The sequence below is a fragment of the Pelobates fuscus genome, chromosome 12 (genome assembly GCF_036172605.1).
Source record: "Pelobates fuscus isolate aPelFus1 chromosome 12, aPelFus1.pri, whole genome shotgun sequence".
NCBI classification, from domain to species: Eukaryota; Metazoa; Chordata; class Amphibia; order Anura; family Pelobatidae; genus Pelobates; species Pelobates fuscus.
This window is the reverse complement of record NC_086328.1, coordinates 74,186,375-74,208,371: the sequence shown is the minus strand read 5'-3', so window position 1 is coordinate 74,208,371 and position 21,997 is coordinate 74,186,375. Positions and strand designations below refer to the sequence as shown.

Sequence of the window (21,997 nt, the reverse complement as noted above, 5' to 3'; positions counted from 1 at the left end):
CGGTCCTCGGTCAGTGACCCAGGACCCGACAGTCTGCCCCAGGCACCCCCTTAGTGAGTGGCACCCAGGGCCGCTCCCCCCTCACCCCTTATTACGCCACTGCTGTAATGAAAAGACTGTTTACTGCAAAAAGCATGAAGGGAATGATTCTACTCACCAGAACAAATACAGTAAGCTGTAGTTGTTCTAGTGACTATAATGTCCCTTTTAACCCCTTAAGGACCAAGCTTCTGGAATAAAATGGAATCATGACATGTCACACATGTCATGTGTCCTTAAGGGGTTAAGCTTTTATTGTGGACACATATGATATATTAGAAACATAGAATGTGACGGCAGATAAGAACCATTCGGCCCATCTAGTCTGCCCAATATTTTGAAATACTTTTAATTAGTCCCTGGCCTTATCTTAAAGGGACTATCCAATGCCAGGAAAACACAGTTTTCCTGGCACTGCAGGTCCCCTCTCCCTCCGAACCCCCATCCCAGGTTGCTGAGGGATCTCCCCATAGCAAAGCATTGAATAATGCTTTCCTATGGGGATTTCGGCATTGGAGGTCCTCACGTAGCGTGAAGTCGTCCAGCGTCGTTATAACACACTTTTCGTGTTCTATGAACACGGAAGTGTCCTCTATTGGCTGTCTAGTAGACAGCCACTAGAGGAGGACTTAACCCTTCAAGGTAAATATTGTAGATTATGAAAACTGCAAAAATTAGACTTGCAGGGTTAAGGGTAGTGGGTGTTGGCACCCAGACCACTCCAATGGGCAGAAGTTGTCTGGGTGCCTGGATTGTCACTTTAAGTCTAGGATAGCCTTATGCCTATAACACAAATGCTTAAACTCTCTCACTGTGTTAACCTCTACCACTTCAGCTGGAAGGCTATTTCATGCATCTACTACCCTCTCAGTAAAGTAATACTTCCTGATGTCATTTTCAAACCTTTACCCCTCTAATTTAAGACTGTCCTTGTTGTGGTAGTTTTTCTTCTTTTAAATATAGTCTACTCCTTTACTGTGTTGATTCCCTTTATGTATTGAAATGTTTCTATCATATCCCCCCTGTCTCGTCTTTCCTCCATGCTATACATGTTAAGATCCTTTAACCTTTCCTGGTAAGTTTTATTTTATTTTATTTTTTTAATCCTGTAATCCATGAACCAGGTTAGTAGTCCTTCTCTGAACTCTCTCCAAAGTATCAATATCCTTCTGGAGATACGGTCTCCAGTACTGCGTACAATACTCCAAGGGAGGTCTCACCAGTGTTCTGTACAATGGCATGAGCACTTCCCTCTTTCTACTGCTAATACCTCTCCCTATACAACCAAGCATTCTGCTAGCATTTCCAGCTGCTCTATTACATTGTCTTCCTACCTTTAAGTCATCTGATGTAATTACTCCTAAATCCCTTTCCTCAGATGTTGAGGTTAGTAGCGTATCAAATATCCTATACTCTGCCCTTGGGATTTTACGTCCAAGATGCATTATCTTGCACTTATGCAGATTAAATGTCAGTTGCCACAACTCTGACCATTTTTCTAGTTTACCAAAATCATTGTCCATTTGGCTTATGCCTCCTGGAACATCAACACTGTTACATATCTTAGTGTCATCAGCAAAAAGACATATCTTAGTGTCATCAGCAAAAATACATATCTTACCATCAAGACCTTCTGCAATATCCCTAATAAAAATATTAAATGGGTCCAAGTACAGATCCCTGAGGTACCCCACTGGTAACTAGACCATGTTTCGAATAACTCTATTGACTACAACCCTCTGTTGCCTGTCATTTAGCCACTGCCTAACCCATTCAACAATATTGGAATCCAAACTTAAAGGACCACTATAGGCACCCAGACCACTTCCACTTAATGAAGTGGTCTGGGTGCAGGTCCCTCTAGGATTAACCCTGCCTGCTGTAAACATAGCAGTTTCAGAGAAACTGTTATGTTTACAAATGGGTTAACCCAGCCTCTAGTGGCTGTCTCATTGACAGCCGCTAGAGACGCTTCCGCGCTGCTCACTGTGTTTTTCACAGTGAGAAGACTCCAGCGTCCTGGCTGAATGCGCGCGTGGCTCATGTCGCGCATTCAGCCGATGACGACCGAAGGAGGAGAGTCCTCAGCCATAATGTAAGCCATAATCATCGCATTTATGACAAATCACGGCTTGAACTATCTTGCTTTGCATGTAATGCATCTATCTCATATTAGTTTCCCCTTTTACGTTGCATTACAGAAATAAATGAACTTTTGCACGATATTCTAATTTTTAGAGTATCACCTGTATTAGAAGCAGATCCTTTAAATCCTGCAAGTTTTTGGTCCTCAATGGATCAGATTTGTTGTTCCAGCACATCCCATAGATGCTCAATTGGATTGAGATCAGGGAAATTTGAAGGCCAAGGCAACACTTTGAACTCGGTCATGTTCCTCAAACCATTCCTTATCAAAGTTTGTAGTTGGCAGGGTACATTAACCTGCTAAAAGAACTCGCTGCCATCCGGTATCATCATTGCCATGATGGGGTGTACATGGTCTGCAACAATGTCTAGGTAAGTGGTATGTGTGAAAGTAACATCCACATAAATGCCAGGAACAAGGTTTCCTTGCCTTTGGCAGTTTTCGTTCTTCCCATAGTGCATCCTGCTGCCATATCTTCCCCAGTAAACAAACACACACACATGGCCATCCACCTGATCTAAAAGAAAACTTAATTCATCAGACCAGGCAACCCTCTTCCTTTGCCCCATGGTCTAGTTCTGGCGCACACGTCCCGATTTAAGGTACTTTCTGCGGTGGACAGGGGTCAGCATGGTCACTCTTATCTATTTGCAGCTACGCAGCTCCATATTGTACAAACTGCAATGCACTGTGTGTTCTGCTGCTTTTCTATAATGGCCAGCATTAAGTATTTTCAGCAATTTGGACTACAGTAGCTCTTCTGTGTTTTCGCACCAGACAGGGCTTGCCTTCACTCCATGTGCATCAATGAGCCTTGGACGTCAAGACCCTGATGTCGGTTCAGCGGTTGTCCTTCTTTGCACCAGTTTGGTAGGTACTTACCACTGCGTACTGGGAACACCCCCACAAGACTTGCTGTTTTGATAATGCTCTGACCCAGTCATCTAGCCATCACTATATGTCCTTCATCAAAGTCACTGTTTTTTTTTTCTCTTGACCATTTTTCCTGCTTTGATCACATGAATCTCAAGAATTGACTGTTCACTTGCTGCCTTGTATATCCCACCCCGTGACAGGTGCTGTTGTAACAATATAATCTGTGGTTTTAATGTTGTGACTGATCAATGTATGTATGCTATATAAAGTTTTAGTTAAATAACACTATTCAAGTAGTTCTCCAAATATGAGTGATCAACCTATTAATCCAAAATAAATTCTGAAATAGCTGTTTAATCTGACAGGTTATCATTCTAAATATGAAACTTCATCTGGTCGCAAATATTAAAGGTTCTATCTGCCAGCAAGAGTGGGTCTTTCAATTTACAAATCCTGATTTAAATCCTGACTAGTGATTTTAAATCCAACCCACCTGCTTCAATTATATTTATTTTAAAAAAAAAAAAACATTTTACTTTTTCCGATGCCAAGACTCCCTCTGCACTGCTTACCTCTCTGCCACTTATGACATCATACAGAAGCTATTGAGACCTCACATCCACGCTTTCATAGGAAAATAAATCTATGCTTTCCTATGGTGGCTCCCACATCATGTGATCCTTTTACTCCTTTAAAGAATGGTCTCTGGAAACCATTGCATAAATCTCCAAAAATAACCTACAACTGATTGATTTATTTTAAATAAACTGGATGTTTATCAAAACATGTCATATAATGCTGAACAGAAATGAAGTATAACCTGTTCAAAAATGATAGGCTCAATATCCACCCATCTCATTATCTAGGCAAAAGGTGTGACCTTTCCTGAATCATACCAAGTAATTGGTATTTAAGGTTCTTGCTGAACTTTTTTTTTTTTTTTTTACACTAAATGCATTTCTGCCACAAATGCTTATGTGTTCTTATATACTGTTCAGTGCAGTGAACCGCATGCATAGTATGTGTGTATGTAGATTTTTGACAGAAATGGCTTTCTTTTTCTATGCTCTATACAACAGTAAGAGACTCATTGTGAGTCCAAATATTTTCAACCGTTGTGTCTCCATGTCTGTTCTTTGGATCATCCAGCTGTGTGCATGTACAAATACTACAAATAACTAAAAGCTGCCCCAAGTGACAGAGGGTAGTCCCAAGAATTGATTGATAATTGGGATTTAACCCTGCTTGCACCGGATGTAAACTATGTTCCATGCCATCCTAACAGCATTCAAAGCCCATCATTTTTAGGACAGCATAGTATGTACTAAAGTTGTTAAACAGAATAGAGGACTGTCTCTAGTACAAACAAATGTATTTAAAGAAGCACATCATAAAGAGTTTGCCTACATCAGTGTTTCTCAATTAGTGGTATGTGTACACCAGAGCAGTGCAATAAGGTGGGCATTATGGGGATCATGCCTCTCCACTGGCTGGTTTGCAGCCCTTCATAACACTGATATTTTTTTCTGTGTATAATCAAACAAGATGTGTGAAATCTTGTATGTTTAATCAAATCTTTACTCACATTCATGTTACAATGTGTTTGTAAATGTGTTTATGCTGCTAAATATTTTATAATGCATGTGACATTATATGTGCTTCTGATAAATGTATGAAGTCCCTGTACTAGAAAATTAATCATTCGTAAAAGTTGTAATTTAATAGTTAATTTTTATTTATTTTTTTTAGAGATGCTGCTAAATAGCCTCTTAAACAATGACTGGATGGTTTCAGGTATGTAATTTTTTTTCCCTTTTTTTTTTACTCATATTGTTTATTAATAGTCTTTTCCTTTTTGCTCTGCATTTTTCTTTTTTCACCACTCCATTATCAAGAGCAGTTGTAGGGAACTCGTACTTTTGATGAACTGCACATATTTGATCCACCATTAGCATGTGTTATAATCATTACCCACTAATTGGATCATTGGAATTATTTATCTTTAAATTTTGGAACAAAAACAAGAAAGAAAAAAAAAACATCCCATATACACTTAGTGTTCCGATGCACAGAGGGTTATGGTAAGAACAATTTATTTTATTTGAAAATAAATTGGATAAAAGTCACTTTATTAGTTTAAATTCAGAAAAGGAATAAATCAGCCACAAATAATGAATGAAAAATAAACAAAAACCAAAAAACTTTTATGTGAAAAAATGTGCAGAGTTAAAAACTGATCAACAAAAAGTATGTCTCTGTGTATTGCATGCATTCACTGGTACTAGAAGTATATTTAAAAGAAGAAAAACTACCACAACAAGAGGACATAGTCTTAAATTAGAGGGACAAAGGTTTAAAAATAATATCAGGAAGTATTACTTTACTGAGAGGATAGTGGATGCAAACTCGTTTTCCTGGCACTATAGTGCCCTGAGGGTGCCCCCACCCTCAGGGTCCCACTCCTGTGGCGCTGAAGGGGGAGGAAGGGGTTAATCCCTTACCTCTTTTTTCTAACGCCGGGCTCCCTCGGCTCTGGGACTCTCCTCCCTCTTCTTCCGTTAGTGCGCATTCAGCCAGTCTCATAGGAAAGCATTCTCAATGCTTTCCTATGGACGCTGGCGTCTTCTGACTGTTACAATCACAGTGAGAAGCGCGGAAGCGCTTCTAGCGGCTGTCAATGAGACAGCGACTAGAGGCTGGATTAACCCATAGGTAAACATGGCAGTGTCTCTGAAACTGCTATGTTTACAGCAGAAAGTGTTAATCCTAGATGGACCAGGCACCCAGACACTTCATTAAGCTGAAGTGGTCTGGGTGCCTATAGTGGTCCTTTAAAGAAACAATCCAGGCACAATAACCACTACAGCACTTTGTAGTGGTTATGGTGCCACTAGTGCTCTCCCAGAGTAAGTAGTAAAACTGTTTAAGAACAGTTTGACAACTTACCTGGTATCTGCCGAGATAGTGGCAGTAGCATGTGTGTGTGTGTGTGTGTGTGTGTGTGTGTGTGTGTGAGGGGGGAAATGTTTTTGTGTGTGGCGGGGGGAGGGTAATTTCTTGAATATATAATTTTATTTATATTTTTATTACAATTAATACTTTTCATATCCTCCCTCCCTGCTTACTTTTGCCTGGGAGGGGGAACTGTACAAGGCAATCCCTGGTGGTCCGGTGGGGAAGCTCTCGCAAGATTAGAAGCATTGCCACGGTAACCGTGAGTCCTCTAGGTCCTCTCCCTCCCCTGCCTGCTGCCAGCATTACACAGCTAGCGGGCCTGAGAGGGACATCTCTGATCTCCCCTTTGGTCCTGAAGAGCTGGCCGGGGAGAGGGAGGCACAGTTCCCGGTGCTATGATCATAGCACCGGGAAAATATCTTGCGGCTCCCCTGTGTGGGACGCCGCGGCACACAGTTTGGGAGCCGTTGCTGTATTGAATACCACTATAAAGTTGGTCAATTTCAGGGGTAGCAATTTGATTTTAAAATATGCTCTCATTACCTCTGATTTCTATAAAATGCATTGAAGTATGAAATACACAGTTACAGTAAACAGATGCAACAATGTATCAGATAAACTAGCACTGTGAGGTTGGCCAGTCAGGGATATGTAGCAGTTTAATATGGAGGCAATATAAAAATCATTGATTTTGAAAGAAAATAGGAGTGACTAATTAGAACTAGGAGCCCCAAGTTTGTTCCTTAAAGTATCACTATAGGGTCAAAAACACAAACATGTATTCCTGACCCTATAGTGTTAAAACCACCATCTAGCCCCCCTGGGCCCCTCATGCCTCCATAAATATAGCAAAATCTTACTGTATTCAAGCCTGAAGCTGTAGCTCTGCATGCTATGTGCCTAAAAAAACAAGCAGTCTGCTGACATCATCAGAAGTGGTAGCCTGATCCAATCACAGTGCTTCCCCATAGGACTGACTGAGTCCGACAAGGAGGCAGATCCAGCATGATTCAAATACAGTCCCGGCCAATCAGCATCTCCTCATAGAGATGCATTGAATCAATTAATCTCTATGAGGAAAGTTCAGTGATACTCAGTGTTAGTTTGTTCGTCTGATTTTTCTATTCATTCATTCATCTGTCCAGGTGTTTCACTGGGCATGTGCGGGAATCTCACAGGCTATCCAGTGTGGGCAGATGACGTGTCCCACAGGGACTTCACCTACCCACACAAAGATGGCGGCGCCTTGAATAAAGATCGGGGCAGAAAATACAGATTAATAAATAAGTAATCTGGGGGGCTTAGGGGCATTTGGGGGTGACTAGGGGGTCAATTGGATGTAGTGGAGGCAGGAGTGGGGTTAAAAAAAAAAACGGGATTCGGCATGACTGTGCCGCTTTAATTCATCAGTGAGTGCCTGTTTTTTTTTGTTTTTTTTCTTTTATACTTGTACTTATGGGATATGTTGACCCATACTCTGCTAGCACCCTGTAAATTTTATGATCCTGATTCTTTTTTTGATCAATACTGCCAGAGACATCAGGGGGAAGATAAGGCTATAAGTAGTACAGCAATCTAAGGGGGAGGGCATTGGTAATCATAAAGCAGGACGTGTATGCCTGTGCATGTAACAAAGCCTTTACGCCCCTCCACCCAACTTACTGCTTCGAGACAGTCCCCAAAATGATTAGACAACTATGCTACAAAAGCCTGTCAGCCATTATTCCTACTCCCTATCAGAACATTAGTAATTAAGAGGATGGAAAGTCCGCCTCCCCCATATTTTAAATTACATTTACATGTGAGAAGATAGACAAGCCCAGCCGAATTACATTGTGTTTTAACTGAATCCATACAGGCCCAGCCTCTGTCCCATATGTGGAGATTATTGAGCAGCCAAAGCAGCGTGGAATGCGATTTCGTTATAAGTGTGAAGGGCGTTCTGCTGGCAGTATTCCTGGAGAACGTAGCACGGATACAACTAAAACACATCCCACAATAAAGGTGAGCATATGTTCTGTATGTGGAATGAAAAATGTATAGTCAGAAACCCTAGTTTCTATACATTTTACTTTTATGGATTTATTTCGTAAATGCAAAAATCGTCAAATTGAAATGCCACAGTATGTGCTGAAATATTTTCCTTTTCACATTCCAGTTCGCTAAGCTTAGTGAATAAATAATTTGTATATACTTGCATGGTTTTATTAAGCTTTGCATTAATATTAAGGGGAAAAAAACTTGTTTGTCTGGAGGAGGGGTTGTAATTCGATAATGAAAACTTAAATGAGAGTTTAAGTGTACACTGCAGCATACCACACATTATGTAGAAACTAACAAATGCTTTTTTATTTTATTTTTTATTTTTTACTGACATTACCTAGTTGGACAAATTACAAGCAAATGTGTAGGTGGCATTTTTGTTTTCTTTAAAATGGCACTGTCGTGTGATTTTTATTTTATTTTTTTTGTATTATTATTTTGGGTAAGTCCCCTTTTTAATGTCTGTGACTGCTCCCGTACTCAGAGTACCTCCACTTTTTCGTGTGTGTGTGTGTGTACAAAACTGTAGGTTTTGTTTAGGTTCAGACCTTGGACAATCCATGACAACCAGGAAATGTGTCCTGGGATTTGTGAGCCTGTTCAGCCCTTGAGGTGACTGGCTGCCTGAAATTCGAGGTAGATAGTTGGCTCTCGCAGGGTTGAGGCAGGCTGGCAGACAAACGGTCGGGTCAATGAGAGCTGAGGGAGCTGTAATTTTCCTGTTCTGCTACCTCCCGCGCCGTCCAGTGATGCCGGAAGCTGGAATATGATGTCATTGCAGAGCAGGGAGATGACAGCAGCTCTTCCTTCCTGCAAGGTGGTGGGGCCTCCTTAAATTGGATTCTTCTAGCACGTCTGATTGAATTGAGATCTGGGGAATTTGGAGGCCAAGACAACACCTTGAACTCTTTTTTTTTTTTTTTTTTTTTTTTTTTTTTACTATTCCTCAAACCATTCTGTAACAAATTTTGCAGGGTGGCTGGGTGTGTTAGCTTGCTGAAAGAGGCTCTGCCATCAGGGAGCACCATTGCCAAAAAGGGGTGTGCGTGGTCTGTAGTAATCTCTAGGTAAGTGGTTCATGTCAGCGTGACGTCCGCATGAATGCCAGGACCCAAGGTTTCCCAGCATAGCATAACACTGCCTCTACCAGCCTGCCTTCTTCCCATAGTGCATCCTACTTGCTTCCCCAAGTAAATGATACCAGTTGTCCTTCCTTGCACCACTTTTGGTAGGTACTAACCACTGCATACCGGAAACACCACAAGGCTTCCCGTCACTCAGATCTTTGCACTTGCCTATTTTTCCTGCTTCCAAATCATGGATTTCAAGAACGGGCTGTTCACTTGCTGTCTAATATATCCCCCACTCCTTTACAGGTGGCATAGTAACAATATAATCAATGTCGTTCACTTCCCCTGTCAGTTTTAATGTTGTAGCTGATCAGTATATGTGTATGTGTGTGTGTATATATATATATATATATATATATCACCGAATATGAATAAAAGAAATTACAAACAAGGGGAAATAGGCTGAAATTTTTTATTTTTAAACCAAAACCTGCAAAGTTGCAGTTCTTCTTTAAAGGGACACTCTAATCACCAACTCAGCTTTAACTTCATTAAGCTGTTTGGTATGCAGATCATTCTGTCTCTCTGAACAGTTCTATGCAGTTTTGGAAGTAAAGCAACACTGTAGTCACCAGAACCTCTAAATCTTAAAGGATCACTATAGGGTCAGGAACACAAACATATATTCCTGACCCTATAGGGTTAAAACCACCATCTAGCCCCCCTGGGTCCCTCATGGCTCCATAAATATAGTAAAAAATCTTACTGTATTCAAGCTTGAAGCTGTAACTCTGCATGCTGTTAGACTCAGAAAAACAAACAGTCTGCTAACATCATCAGAAGTTGTAGCCTGATCCAATCACAGTGCTTCCCCATAGGATTGGCTGAGACCGACAAGGAGGCAGATCAGGGGCAGAGCCAGCATGATTCAAACACAGCCCTGGCCAATCAGCAACTCCTTATAGAGATGAATTGAATCAATGCATTTCTATGAGGAAAGTTCAGTGTCTGCATGCAGGGTGAGGAGATACTGAATGTTTGGATGCATTTTAGAGATCCTTCCTGGGTCATGGCTGCCTAAAATGCATCCAAACATTCAGTATCTCCTCCCTCTGCATGCAGACACTGAACTTTCCTCATAGAAATTCATTGATTCAATTCATCTCCTTCCTGGGTCATGGCTGCCTAACAGCTATCTGAGGAGTGGCCAGTGAAGTTATCACTAGGCTGTAATGTAAACACTGCATTTTCTCTGAAAATACAGTGTTTACAGCAAAAAGCCTGAAGGTAATGATTCTACTCACCAGAACAAATTCCATAAGCTGTAGTTGTTCTGGGGACTATAGTGTCCCTTTAATATAGTGGTTCTGTGGTATAGGCTGAATATCTTGAAATCTTTGATCTGCATGGAGACTCGGAACGCTTCTCTTAGAGATGCAGATTGGTGCAGTGTGGTGTTTTTCCAAGCATGCACACTAGTTTCCCAGTGCTTAGCTAAGGGGGGGGGGGGGGGGGGAGTTTTTGGTAGGTCCAGATCCTTAAGATTGGGAGTGTGCCAGCCAGCACTTTTTTTTTTTTGTGTATTCCTAACATTTATAATGTTTCAATAATACACCAAAACCACTTAATTAAAGGGACACTATAGTCACCTGAACAACTTTAGCTTAATGAAGCAGTTTTGGTGTATAGAACATGCCCCTGCAGCCTCACTGCTCAATCCTCTGCCATTTAGGAGTTAAATCCCTTTGTTTATGAACCCTAGTCACACCTCCCTGCATGTGACTTGCACAGCCTTCCATAAATACTTCCTGTAAAGAGAGCCCTATTTAGGCTTTCTTTATTGCTGTTTAATTGAGATTTTCTTATCCCCTGCTATGTTAATAGCTTTCTAGACTCTGCAAGAGACTCCTGTATGTGATTAAAGTTCAATTTAGAGATTGTGATTCAATTATTTAAGGTAAATTACATCTGTTTGAAAGTGAAACCAGTTTTTTTTTTTTTTTTCGTGTAGGCTCTGTCAATCATAGCCAGGGGAGGTGTGTCTAGGGCTGCATAAACAGAAATAAAGTGATTTAACTCCTAAATTACAGTGAATTGAGCAGTGAAATTGCAGGGGAATGATCTATACACTAAAACTGCTTTATTTAGCTAAAGTAATTTAGGTGACTATAGTGTTCCTTTAAGCTAAAGTTGTTTTTGTATTTAGTGTCTCTTTAACTCTGTCTAATAACATTCCTGTATTGTGAGCTACATTTTATTTGTTGTAGACCCATTGATCTATCTTGGTGGGTTTTATCCTGCTTCCCTTTTACTTAAATAAACCATGTAGGTTGTATGAAACAATCTGTTTTTCATTTTTTCCCTAACATTAGCTTGGTAAATTTGGCCAGATGGTTCAACTGAGGTTATGATAGTTTCACAAATATTTTTCATGTAGGAAAAGCTGCCCTATAAATCTGCTGCTCCATGATGTTGAGGACAATTTATAAAGTGAATTTTAATAAAATAAAATAAATGAGCATGCTTGAACCCAGCGAGCAGCTTGAATGTTTGTGTTAAATGAGCAGTCTAAGCGCTTGTACTACCGCCTGTTGGAGTGGTTATGATGCTGGCTTGCTACTGGCAACAACTCATGGATATGTCAGGATCATCTGAATTTGGTTAAAATTGGCTGGATGCAGCAGCTGTCCAAATCTTGGATTTTGATTTGCTAAAACAGAAGTGCAACTAATCAAAATGGTTTGAAACAACTGGGAGATGTCAGTAGCTTTTTTTTTTTTTTTTTTTTTTTTTTTTCCCATTTATTTAATCATTGGCAAAAGTTTGGAGTTCTGTTTCTGGAGCATATTACTTGGCAGTGATGTAGGTATTTGTAAAAAGGGGAAAAAAAGTACCCTTTTTTAAATTTTTTTTATTATTAAATTAAGACTTTATTAACCAATATTTGTTGTAATAAAAAACAAACATATCTTTTGTTTCGCAAACAAAACAAAAACGTAATATTTCAATTGAATTTTTAGGTGAACAATTACCAGGGTCCAGCCCGTGTACGAATATCATTGGTCACCAGAGATGCTCCTCATAAACCTCACCCACATGAGCTAGTTGGAAAAGATTGCAAGGATGGATATTATGAGGCTGAGCTGTCGCCAGATCGGAATATTCACAGGTAACGCTTCAGCAGCAGAAAATAAGTGGGCTTTCTTAAGCTTTGCATTATGTCTTCTAAAGTGATCTATTTAATTGTATTAGATACGCAACATTGAACCGTATATTATGGGGAAATAATGCTGTTGAGTATTTCAAGAAAGAGCATAATAAACCAAAACATGTAGGTCACAATCACATTATTTTCTCTAATATACACTTCCCTGTTGCATGTCTTTTATATATATTATTATTATATTATGTGTTTTTATTTTTTTAGTTTTCAGAATTTGGGAATTCAGTGTGTGAAGAAGAGAGAGGTGGAAGAGGCGATTGCGCAGCGTATCCGGACAAACAATAACCCCTTCAAAGGTATTGTCACATGGCATACATATTTTATCTCTCTTGCCTTTTCTTTCACCTTCCTCTTTCTTCCTTGCATAACTATCTTGACAATATTGTGTTACTGGCTTTCAGTCCCTGTTGAAGATCTGAAGTCCGATTATGATCTGAACACGGTTTGCCTCTGCTTTCAAGTTTTTATTCGGGACCAGACTGGGAGCCGCTTTATTCCACTGTCATTTGTGGTGTCACAGCCTATCTTCGATAACAGTGAGCAATTCCTTTTCAATGTAAAATTGCAAGCAGTGTAAATTGATAAAAAGTGCAAACGCTTGTACATATGTAGATTGTAAATAAAGTATTCTCAAGCTGCAAAGATTCTAATGCATGCAGTTCTATGCATCTTTCAAAATGAGGACATAGACTGGTATAAAAGTGATACTATAGCGCTAGGGATATAAATCTGTGTCAGAGTGCACACTGCATCACAGTTTGTTGGGTCTGTGGCAACAAACCTCTTTACGCAGTAGAGTGCCCATGCCGACTCCTCTCCACTGTCAAAATCTCCTTCAGTTGGGATGTGTGCGCCAGAACTGGACCATGGGGCAATGGAAAAGGGTTGTCTCGTCTGATGATTTACGATTTTTGTTTTAGATAGGTGGATTGCCGGTTGTGTGCATCATTTATCTGGCAAAGTATTGTCATTGCTAAGTTTAAGAAAAAAAAAAACATGTCTTCATGACACGCTGTGGGATGATGCCAGGGAACACCTGGCAAACCTTGGTGGTTGTGATGCTTAGAGTGCCCGTTTTAGTGTACTAATTTTAATTTGTTTTTCTCTTTGTTTTATATTTTCTGTCCAGTAAGTAACTTTATATGATCACCGAAATGTATAATTATGTATTTTCTCCTTCTCATGAACTCTTCGTCAGTGCTTGTTTATTTCCATATATATTTTCTGTTATTCTGTTTACTCTTTTCAATGTGGCTTGCACAGATTTAATGGTAACAGATATAAGTCTGTAAAATAGATCTTTTATTTATAAATAACTGGAAGTATGTGAGGGAAAGTGAATAACCTGGAACTTCTACTTTTTTCCATAGGAGCTCCAAACACAGCCGAACTGAAGATCTGCAGAGTAAACAAGAATTCAGGAAGTTGCAGGGGAGGGGACGAGATCTTTTTACTATGTGATAAAGTGCAGAAAGGTATATGATACCTGTGCAGCAAACCCTCCATTTGTTCTGTTAACAATATTAGTCCTTGTATATCTGTGTTAAAGTGCACCTGTCAAGCTAAACCTAACATTTTGTCTACTTTGTGCTTGCCAAATTGTTAGCGCATGTATGGGTTACCTTGTCCCATGTTTTTGTTGTTGTAACTTGTGTTGCGCCTAATTGTCTTAGTCTCATTACTTGACCTGTGCTTCCCCTGTAACCGTCTGTTCCATTTTGCCCCCTAGAAGACATTGAGGTTCTGTTTGTATCAGGAGGTTGGGAAGCACGTGGTTCGTTCTCTCAAGCAGATGTTCACAGACAGGTGGCAATTGTGTTTAGGACACCTCCATACAAAGATCCAGGGATCCGGCAGCCTGTTAAGGTTCACATGCAGTTGAGGCGTCCTTCAGATAAAGAAGTCAGTGAACCTATGGAGTTTCAATATCTGCCTCATGACGGTATGAAAATTCTATAATGTTGCATGATTAATTTCTGTTTATGTAGCTTGCTTTTTTTCATGAGGCTTTATTTGCGAAATTGTCTATTTGCTTTTTTAAATTGTAAAATCTTGCTTCCGCAGGTGACTTTCATCATATTGAAGAAAAGCGGAAGAGAACCTTGGATGATTTTAGGAATATTGCCAAGATAAATCCATTTTCAGGTGAGATGGTGTAACAGCACAGGTCTCTCTTGCAGTGCGAGTTGACATTTGTGGTCTCTTTTCCTGTATAAATCGTGCTTCCCCATTTGTTTGAAAACTGTGTGTTCAATTCTCCATTATGGTTTATTTATTTATTTATTTTTTATTTAAAGCTCCTGAAAACCGTCCCCAGCGAAAAATTGCTGTGCCAGCCCGTTCAATTCCCAAGACAGGTATGCTCTTCTTATGTATGCTCCTCTTCATAAAATATCTCATGTTCCATTAACATAGGATAAATGGACAAGTGCCCATAAGGTGGTCCTGTCAGTTCAAGGTGCAGGTAGAATGTATGCTGGATGTCAGCATCTCGTAGAGAGGGAAGTGGAAATCTCACCTAAAGACAAAATAAAACCAAGAGTACAACTCTGGAATCTACATAAAATGTGGGAGACTTTAAATAATTTGCATGGAACTCTGTTGTATTCTACCTTGCTTGGTTAACTATTTATCCAACTATAACTAGATGACTGAATTTTTTTAACCTCCTAATTTGTATTTTTTTTTTTTTCCTACATTTTTTTATTTTTTTATTTTTGAGGATTCGTCAGCAGTGATAGTTATAGTGAAAACATCATGTTTCTAAGAATCCCTTTTATGTGGCATATGTTGTTTTGTTTTGAAATTTATTTTTTTTAAGCTTAGTTACTACTCGATAATGTTTGTCCTTTTTTGTGTTCCCTATTCTGTGTGCTTTTGTTTTAATTTGTTTTGTATGTATTCTTTTTATTCAGAGCCTGTGACACCTTCCATACGACCAATGCCACAGCTGCCCACACAAATGGTTTCATCCTCCCAGTTTTCAATGCCAGTGGTTAAAGTTGACCATGAAATTCCAGCATCTGCTCTTCTTTCCACAGTCAGTGATTTCAGCAATCTTGGCTTTTCCCCTCATCCTCCATCATCACAGCCCTCCCAACAATCTGAAGTTGATCAGCTTGGATCTTTGTTGAGCTACTCTTCTTTTACAGATGATGGAAATCTAGATTTAGCTAGTATGCTACAAAATGATCCAGAGAGCCACTGTAACAGCCTCAGCTCCATTGACAATAGTGACTTTGGTCAAATGCTTAGTGAATCCCAATCTTCAACAACAATGTTGTCTGCTTTACATGATCCTGGGTCTAGTCACAATACCATTATGGCATATCCTGAATCTATCGCTCGCCTTATGGCTAGTAGGCCAAATGAGGACAATGCAGGTGGAGAAAGAATCAATAGTACCTTAATGAATGGAATGTTTGAGATGCAACAAGGAGAGTCCTTAAACTCCCTGTTTGAAATGGACTTTGCTTCATTAATGGGTGAGATGAAATGAGAATTGTATTTTTATTTTTTTATAAAGAACATGGTGATGGCAAACTGTATGCCGGACAGGCTCACACTCAGTAGCCTGATCAGCTGGATTCTTCAGGACAGTTTGGCCTTCAGCTTCATCATGATTTTGAATCCATTTGAGGTTGCCTACATGTCCCCAGACTGTGCTGGTCCTATTCAGCTTATATCGGCATTGTTTTGAAGGGATATCAAAGACCAATTAAACATCTGTGGGCTAGGAAGGGACCTTGACTCACTGCAGCAATTTGGGGGAGGGGAGAAGCATTGTAAACTGAATTGGTGGCATCACATGACAGTTTCTCAAAATCTGTTATTGGCCTTTTACATGTACACACTTTCAGATATGGCAGCAATTTGTACTGGCTAATTTACGGTAGAGATACATTTCAGCATTTGTGTCTGGACATGCATAAGTATATAAAATCTTTCTACCATTGGAATTTCTATGCAGATTGGCTATTATATCACTAATTTTACACTTTTCCATTAGAACAATACATTCTATCCAGTAAGTATAATTTATAGTTCTCGGAAAGATTATGGTATTCTAAAGTAAGACCAGTCGATAATCATGTTCTGCGTTGTCAGGATTGATTTTACTGGCTCTTTGTTTCAAAATGAGTTTTTTTACTTTACTTTACTTTAAACCACTGTTGTGCTCATAGTAACAGTTTAAAGATTAAAATTATTTGGATTAACTCTTTGATTGCAGCTTTCTACATAGTAATCATCACAGTAGATATATGTATAAACTATACATCTAGCTACACACCACTGGATTTCATTTAGCCTGTAGTTTTCAACTGCTTTAATTTTGCCTCATTATATTCTCCTTGAAATGCATTTTTGGTGATGGCATTAAATCCCTGGCTGGGGATCAGTGTTTGATGTTGCATTTATGTAACATAGCACTTCAGTGCTTTGCTGGTTCATTCTATTTTCATTGTGGGTTACACTGTGGTTGCAGGTGAAATATATTTTAAAACTGACTAAAGTAATTTTCATTACCTTGGGGGATAAATCATAAAATAGACAGACAGATCTAGATTTGTTTTCCCACCCATGTGCAATTGTTAACAATAGTTATTGTGAAACTAGCAGGTGGCACAAGGTCGTTTGTTTTCATCACATCAAAGTAAGCCTTCTTAAATACACTTGTACATGCACGGGTTAAGTATATGCTAATTTTAAGCTCAGACTCTTCAAGATGCAGTTGACTTCTCAGGAATCTTATATATACACTAGTACATATCTAGGCTTTGGGGTTTCATGTGTAGGCGAATAGAAGGAACCCCCATCACTTGCAGTAGGAACTAAGAGTTTTTTTCCTTCTGCCTAGTGCATACACATAGACACTTAAAAAATGTACAGAGCGCAGTTTTTCCCTAGATACATTGCATGCAGGATGCAGGTTAGTTGTAATGTGTAAAGAAATTTCCTCACAATTTGTTTTAACTGAAAATACTGGGTTTGATAGGGTGGAATATCAATCTTCAACAGACATAGTCTCTGATCTAATGTGTGGAGGTTTACAGCCATTAATTGTCATCTAAAAGATTAAGGAGTGATGCAAGACTTTCCAGCAGACAAAAAGATACTTGAATGTTATACACTTTTAAATATGTTTCATAAAAAAAATGCTGTCCTATTTTAATTTTCTCTTTCTAAGCAAAATGATCACAAACTAAATGTACTCTTTGCAGGGTAGAGATAATAATTATACTCCTGCTCTTTAACTTTGCTGCCTGTATACTAGATATAGGTGTGTGTGTGTGTGTGTGTGTGTGTGTATGTATATATGTATGTGTATATATATGTGTGTATATATATATATATATATATATATATATGTATATATATATATATATATATATGTATATATATATATATGTGTGTGTATATATATATAATATGTGTGTGTGTGTGTGTGTGTATAAATTTCTTACCATTGTATATTAAAACCATTAACTTTATATTTTTTTAAAAGTGACGCAGTGAGCCTGTTGTAACAGATTCAGGTTTGCAGTTTTCTAACCATATGACTTTACACTACTCCTGTCTCTTGCTGATACCATCAGTCATTTTTCAGTGGGTGTTACACTTACTGTAAGACACACCTTTCCTGCATACCCATGTTTAGGAAGCACAGACTGCTTCCCAGAACAGGTTAAAAGTCCCCTACACTTTATGTTGACTTTATGATATGTCAAAAAAACTTACCTGTTGTATCTCTCCCCATCCTAAGCTCTGTCCAAAGCTCCTGCAATAGATCATTCGGTCTCTCCACAACATGTTGCTACGGCCCCTCTCAAAGAGCCTGCACCTTCTCCATATTTTCCCTTTCAGGCATTGCTTTCCCGGAAGCAGAAGGCAAACCGGAAAGCTGTCCAGAGGAGGATCTCCCAGATAACAGATATGCAGAGCACAGTTTTTCTTATCTCCGTGCTAACCGACACACACTGAACTGACTGACATGGAAGGGGAAAGGGCTTTTTATTAATATCTGATTTACTCCTGTTTTGTACATTTCTAAGAGTTGAAAATTTGAACGACTTAAATGTTCTCAAAACTAATATTTTGCATTAGTTGAAACCAAAAGGTTGGTGCTGGAGCTAGACAATGGAATAGGAAAATGGCAGTAGTTTTATCCTTGTTCATAGGATTCCTCTACACAAGATATTTGTTTGAACTCAAATCCATTGGTGTTTGAAGTGGAAAAAAGGTCTCCCTAAATCTGAAACAAATTCTGTAGAGGAAAGTCAAAGTGGATTTAGAACCACTTGAAAATGAGGTTTGTCAAATTTGTCCGCTCATAGATTTCTCTTAAAGGATCACTCTGAGCGCCAAAACAGCAGCCTGCTATAGTAGTTATGGTGCAATGGTTTCCCTCATGCACACCCAGAGTAAGTAGTCTTGCTGGCACTAGTCACCCTTTCCCCTGTTGTCAGAAGCTCCTAACCTCTGACTTTTAGCATCTGAGAGAGACGACACTCTCAGTCAATGAATGCATGGCTGGTGTTGCTAGTCGACAGGAGCTTCTAGCAACAGTGGAGGCGGAACCCAGGTGAGTTATCAAACCATCCTTGAAAGATTTGACTAGTTACCCTTGGAGAGTGCCAGCGATTTAACAGGCATTTGATTCGTTCAGAACAGCTTGAACTGGATTTGTGTAAGTCTAATGAGGACGGAGCACTACGGTAGCTGTGGTTATTGGTAAACTCCTTTAAGAGAATAGTCCATGCAAAAAAAAGCAAATGTATTTATTATTTTTAATGCCTATCATACCTGTAAAATCCATAAATTACATTGCCTGCATTCTTTCCAGCTAATGCTGAATATCCTTTCTACCAAGCATGAACTAACTTGTTTCTATGCTTTGATGTGTCAGTGGCACTGGCCGTGCAATTTTTCCCCTTCATCTGCAACTTTATGCATATACTTGAAGTTTTACTATTCGGTTATGCAATGTGCATACTTGTAGCTAAATTGAATTACAAGTTAGAATTAATTTACTGGTGGGCATTACAATTTTGTGTGACCATTTATTTTAAAATAATTAAAACATTTCATACTTAAAGGGATGTTCTAGGTACAATAATCTAATATCATTGAATTGGTTGTAGTGCCTAAACCACCTTGCCACTGTCCTTCCAGTCAGTGTTTGACCATTTTTGAAAAGCAGTTTAAAAAAAAAAAAAAAACTGAGGGTCCCTGCATGCCCCCAGCCCATTTGCAGGTATGACTAAGACAAAGATTACACTTTTCCTTAGTCATACCAGTTCATGCCAGCAATGGACAACTCAAAGGCTGAAATTAATCAGCAGATACTTGGCTTATCCTATCAATGCTGCCCATTGCTGCTTAGGCTACTATTTCATCATCGGTCCTCTTGATGTTGGTAATTGTCTTTCACTTCCGTTTCCTACTTTCTGGGATTTTCTCATAGGAGGTGAAAGCTACATCTCTAAAATGTGGTGTGCAATATCTCCAAAACAAAAATGACGCAAAATGGTACAAACAAATGGATTAGGGGAACAGGGAGTTAATTAAAAAGAAAAATTAGGACAGCAGGTCTGACCTATTTGGGTCCAACTTTTTTTTCTTTCTTTCTATTTTTATTCCCCCAACACCCTCATCTTTTCAAAAGGTGCTGCTCCCATGTACTTAAAAATGCAGCTGTTGATGTTCTCCCGAACCAATAACACTTCCTCTAAATTATTAAACGTTCTTGGTACCTGATTATGCTCAAAAGGGAGGACACTGATATCTTGTGTGCCAAGAATAGTCTTAAAATGATATTCCAGGAACCAATACAACTTCAATGCATTTGAAGAGGTTTTGGCCTTCTAAAAGTGCTGTATGTTTTGCATGCTCACATCTTTACAGTTTTCGAACACACAAAAAAAAAACCCAAACAAACAAAAGTACCTCCTTAGACTCTCATACCAGAAATATATATATATTTTTTTAACAAATGTCTACAATTAGTTGCATTTCCAACAGCACTGTGTGAGCTGCTTTTAATTCACAACCTGGCTGCCGACAGAAGCTATGTGGTGATATATTACTATATGTAACAGTGGGTGTCCTCTCTTTCTAATGCAGGTTGCTTTGTGGTTACCATCATATAGTTCTCTGTGGCTGAGCTGTGTGCATACATTTGATAAGCAAGTCTTATTCTGGAATGAGGGTGTATGGTTAAAGAGGCAAGTTTATAGTGCAGCATTCTGAAAAAAAAAAGAAAATATATATTTATTTTTAAATTCAAAAATCTATAATGATTTGAGCATGTGACAAAATGCAGCATATTAACAAAGCCAAAACCCATCAAACGCATAAAAAGGTGTAGTGATGCCCAGAGTGTCCCTTTGACTACTACCTGACACACAATGTTGTCTACATGTCTAAAAGGAAAACTTTGTTGTTGGGAATACAAAACTTATAGTGCCCACTGTCCCCCTCCCTTGTGACTGCCCCCTGTGGCATATAAAGGGGTAAAAATACTTTTTTTTTTTTTTTTTGCTCTGTGGTCCCTCTGCACTGGGTCGCGCTCCGCCTCCTCCGACATTCTCCATGCTTATATGTAGTATTTGTGCCAATTATTAGGCTTTGCTTGCCTCGCATTTATATTTCTTATAGAAATTTCCGCTATTAAGCTCTAATTAATCACCCTTGAGGTGGACCGCATTTGATACCAATATTGTGGGTGGAAAGCATATGCAACTTCCGGGAGGAGGGACTTATTAACGATGAGCATTTCGTTTGGAATACTGAAGATTGCAGCTGAGGAGACTATCCAATATGGAGGACAGAGGAAAAGCCACATGCCACCCTAAATGGACAAATGGGGTAAAAATAAAAAAGCAAGTAATTTGAAAGGGGGGTTTGGCGGTTGCTTATGGCTAATTTTGCACTTTATCGGTTTTATGGTTTTTACTATTTTGTCCCTGAGGAAAATCATTGGACATGTTTTGTATATTTTATTAAATAAAGCTGTTTCCTTCCCTCCCCCTGTTCCCCCTCTTCACACTTACCACCTTGCTGGATTTATTTGCCCTTGGAGAAAGCAGGTATGTAAAGGAATATTTAGTGTGAGGTTCCTTTGGGGAAACTGATACTGTTCCCACTCACCAGTTAAATATTTGTATAGTGATGATAGGATTATATATACTTTTGTGGTGGATAGAATGTGATATAAGAATTCAGACCCTTAACTCAGTACTTTGTTGAAGTACCTTTGGCAATGATTACAGCCTCACATCTTTTTGAGTATAATGCAACAAGCTTCGCACACCTGGATTAGGGTAGTTTTTAAAATGAATCTCTGCAGTTCCTCTCAAGCTATGTCAGGGTGCATGATTACCAATATGAAAGCCTTCTTAAAATTTGCAGTTTGCCACAAAGGCCAGATTGGTGGAATGTTGCGGTGCTGACTGTCCATCTCCAGATTTCTCTCATCTCCACAAATGATAGCTGGAGCACACCCATAGTGAGTGCAGGGTTATGGTCACTTCTCTTGACTTTGAGACCTTATCTAGGCAAGTGCGTGCCTTTCCAAATCATGTTCAAATGATTGAGCTTGGCTAGATTAATCATATAAAAATCTTGTGAGTAAAGTGCAAGCAA

General features: G+C 39.2%; 1 protein-coding gene across 2 annotated transcripts in view; it reads left to right on the top strand.

Moving 5' to 3' along the window:
* The window catches only part of RELA (RELA proto-oncogene, NF-kB subunit), a 29,179-nt gene extending 12,005 nt beyond the window's left edge, over nucleotides 1-17,174 (top strand). The window contains exons 2-11 of one of the 2 annotated variants that reach the window (XM_063437418.1): nucleotides 4,811-4,855; nucleotides 7,875-8,020; nucleotides 12,150-12,298; nucleotides 12,557-12,648; nucleotides 12,754-12,888; nucleotides 13,723-13,827; nucleotides 14,085-14,294; nucleotides 14,417-14,497; nucleotides 14,650-14,709; nucleotides 15,268-17,174. In XM_063437418.1, coding sequence (XP_063293488.1) covers nucleotides 4,811-4,855; nucleotides 7,875-8,020; nucleotides 12,150-12,298; nucleotides 12,557-12,648; nucleotides 12,754-12,888; nucleotides 13,723-13,827; nucleotides 14,085-14,294; nucleotides 14,417-14,497; nucleotides 14,650-14,709; nucleotides 15,268-15,851 — 1,607 coding nt within the window. In that variant the 3' untranslated portion in view covers nucleotides 15,852-17,174. Of the gene's footprint in view, nucleotides 1-4,810; nucleotides 4,856-7,874; nucleotides 8,021-12,149; nucleotides 12,299-12,556; nucleotides 12,649-12,753; nucleotides 12,889-13,722; nucleotides 13,828-14,081; nucleotides 14,295-14,416; nucleotides 14,498-14,649; nucleotides 14,710-15,267 lie in introns of both variants that reach the window. The other variant, XM_063437417.1, reaches the window with a different exon arrangement.
* Nucleotides 17,175-21,997: the final 4,823 nt, after the last annotated feature.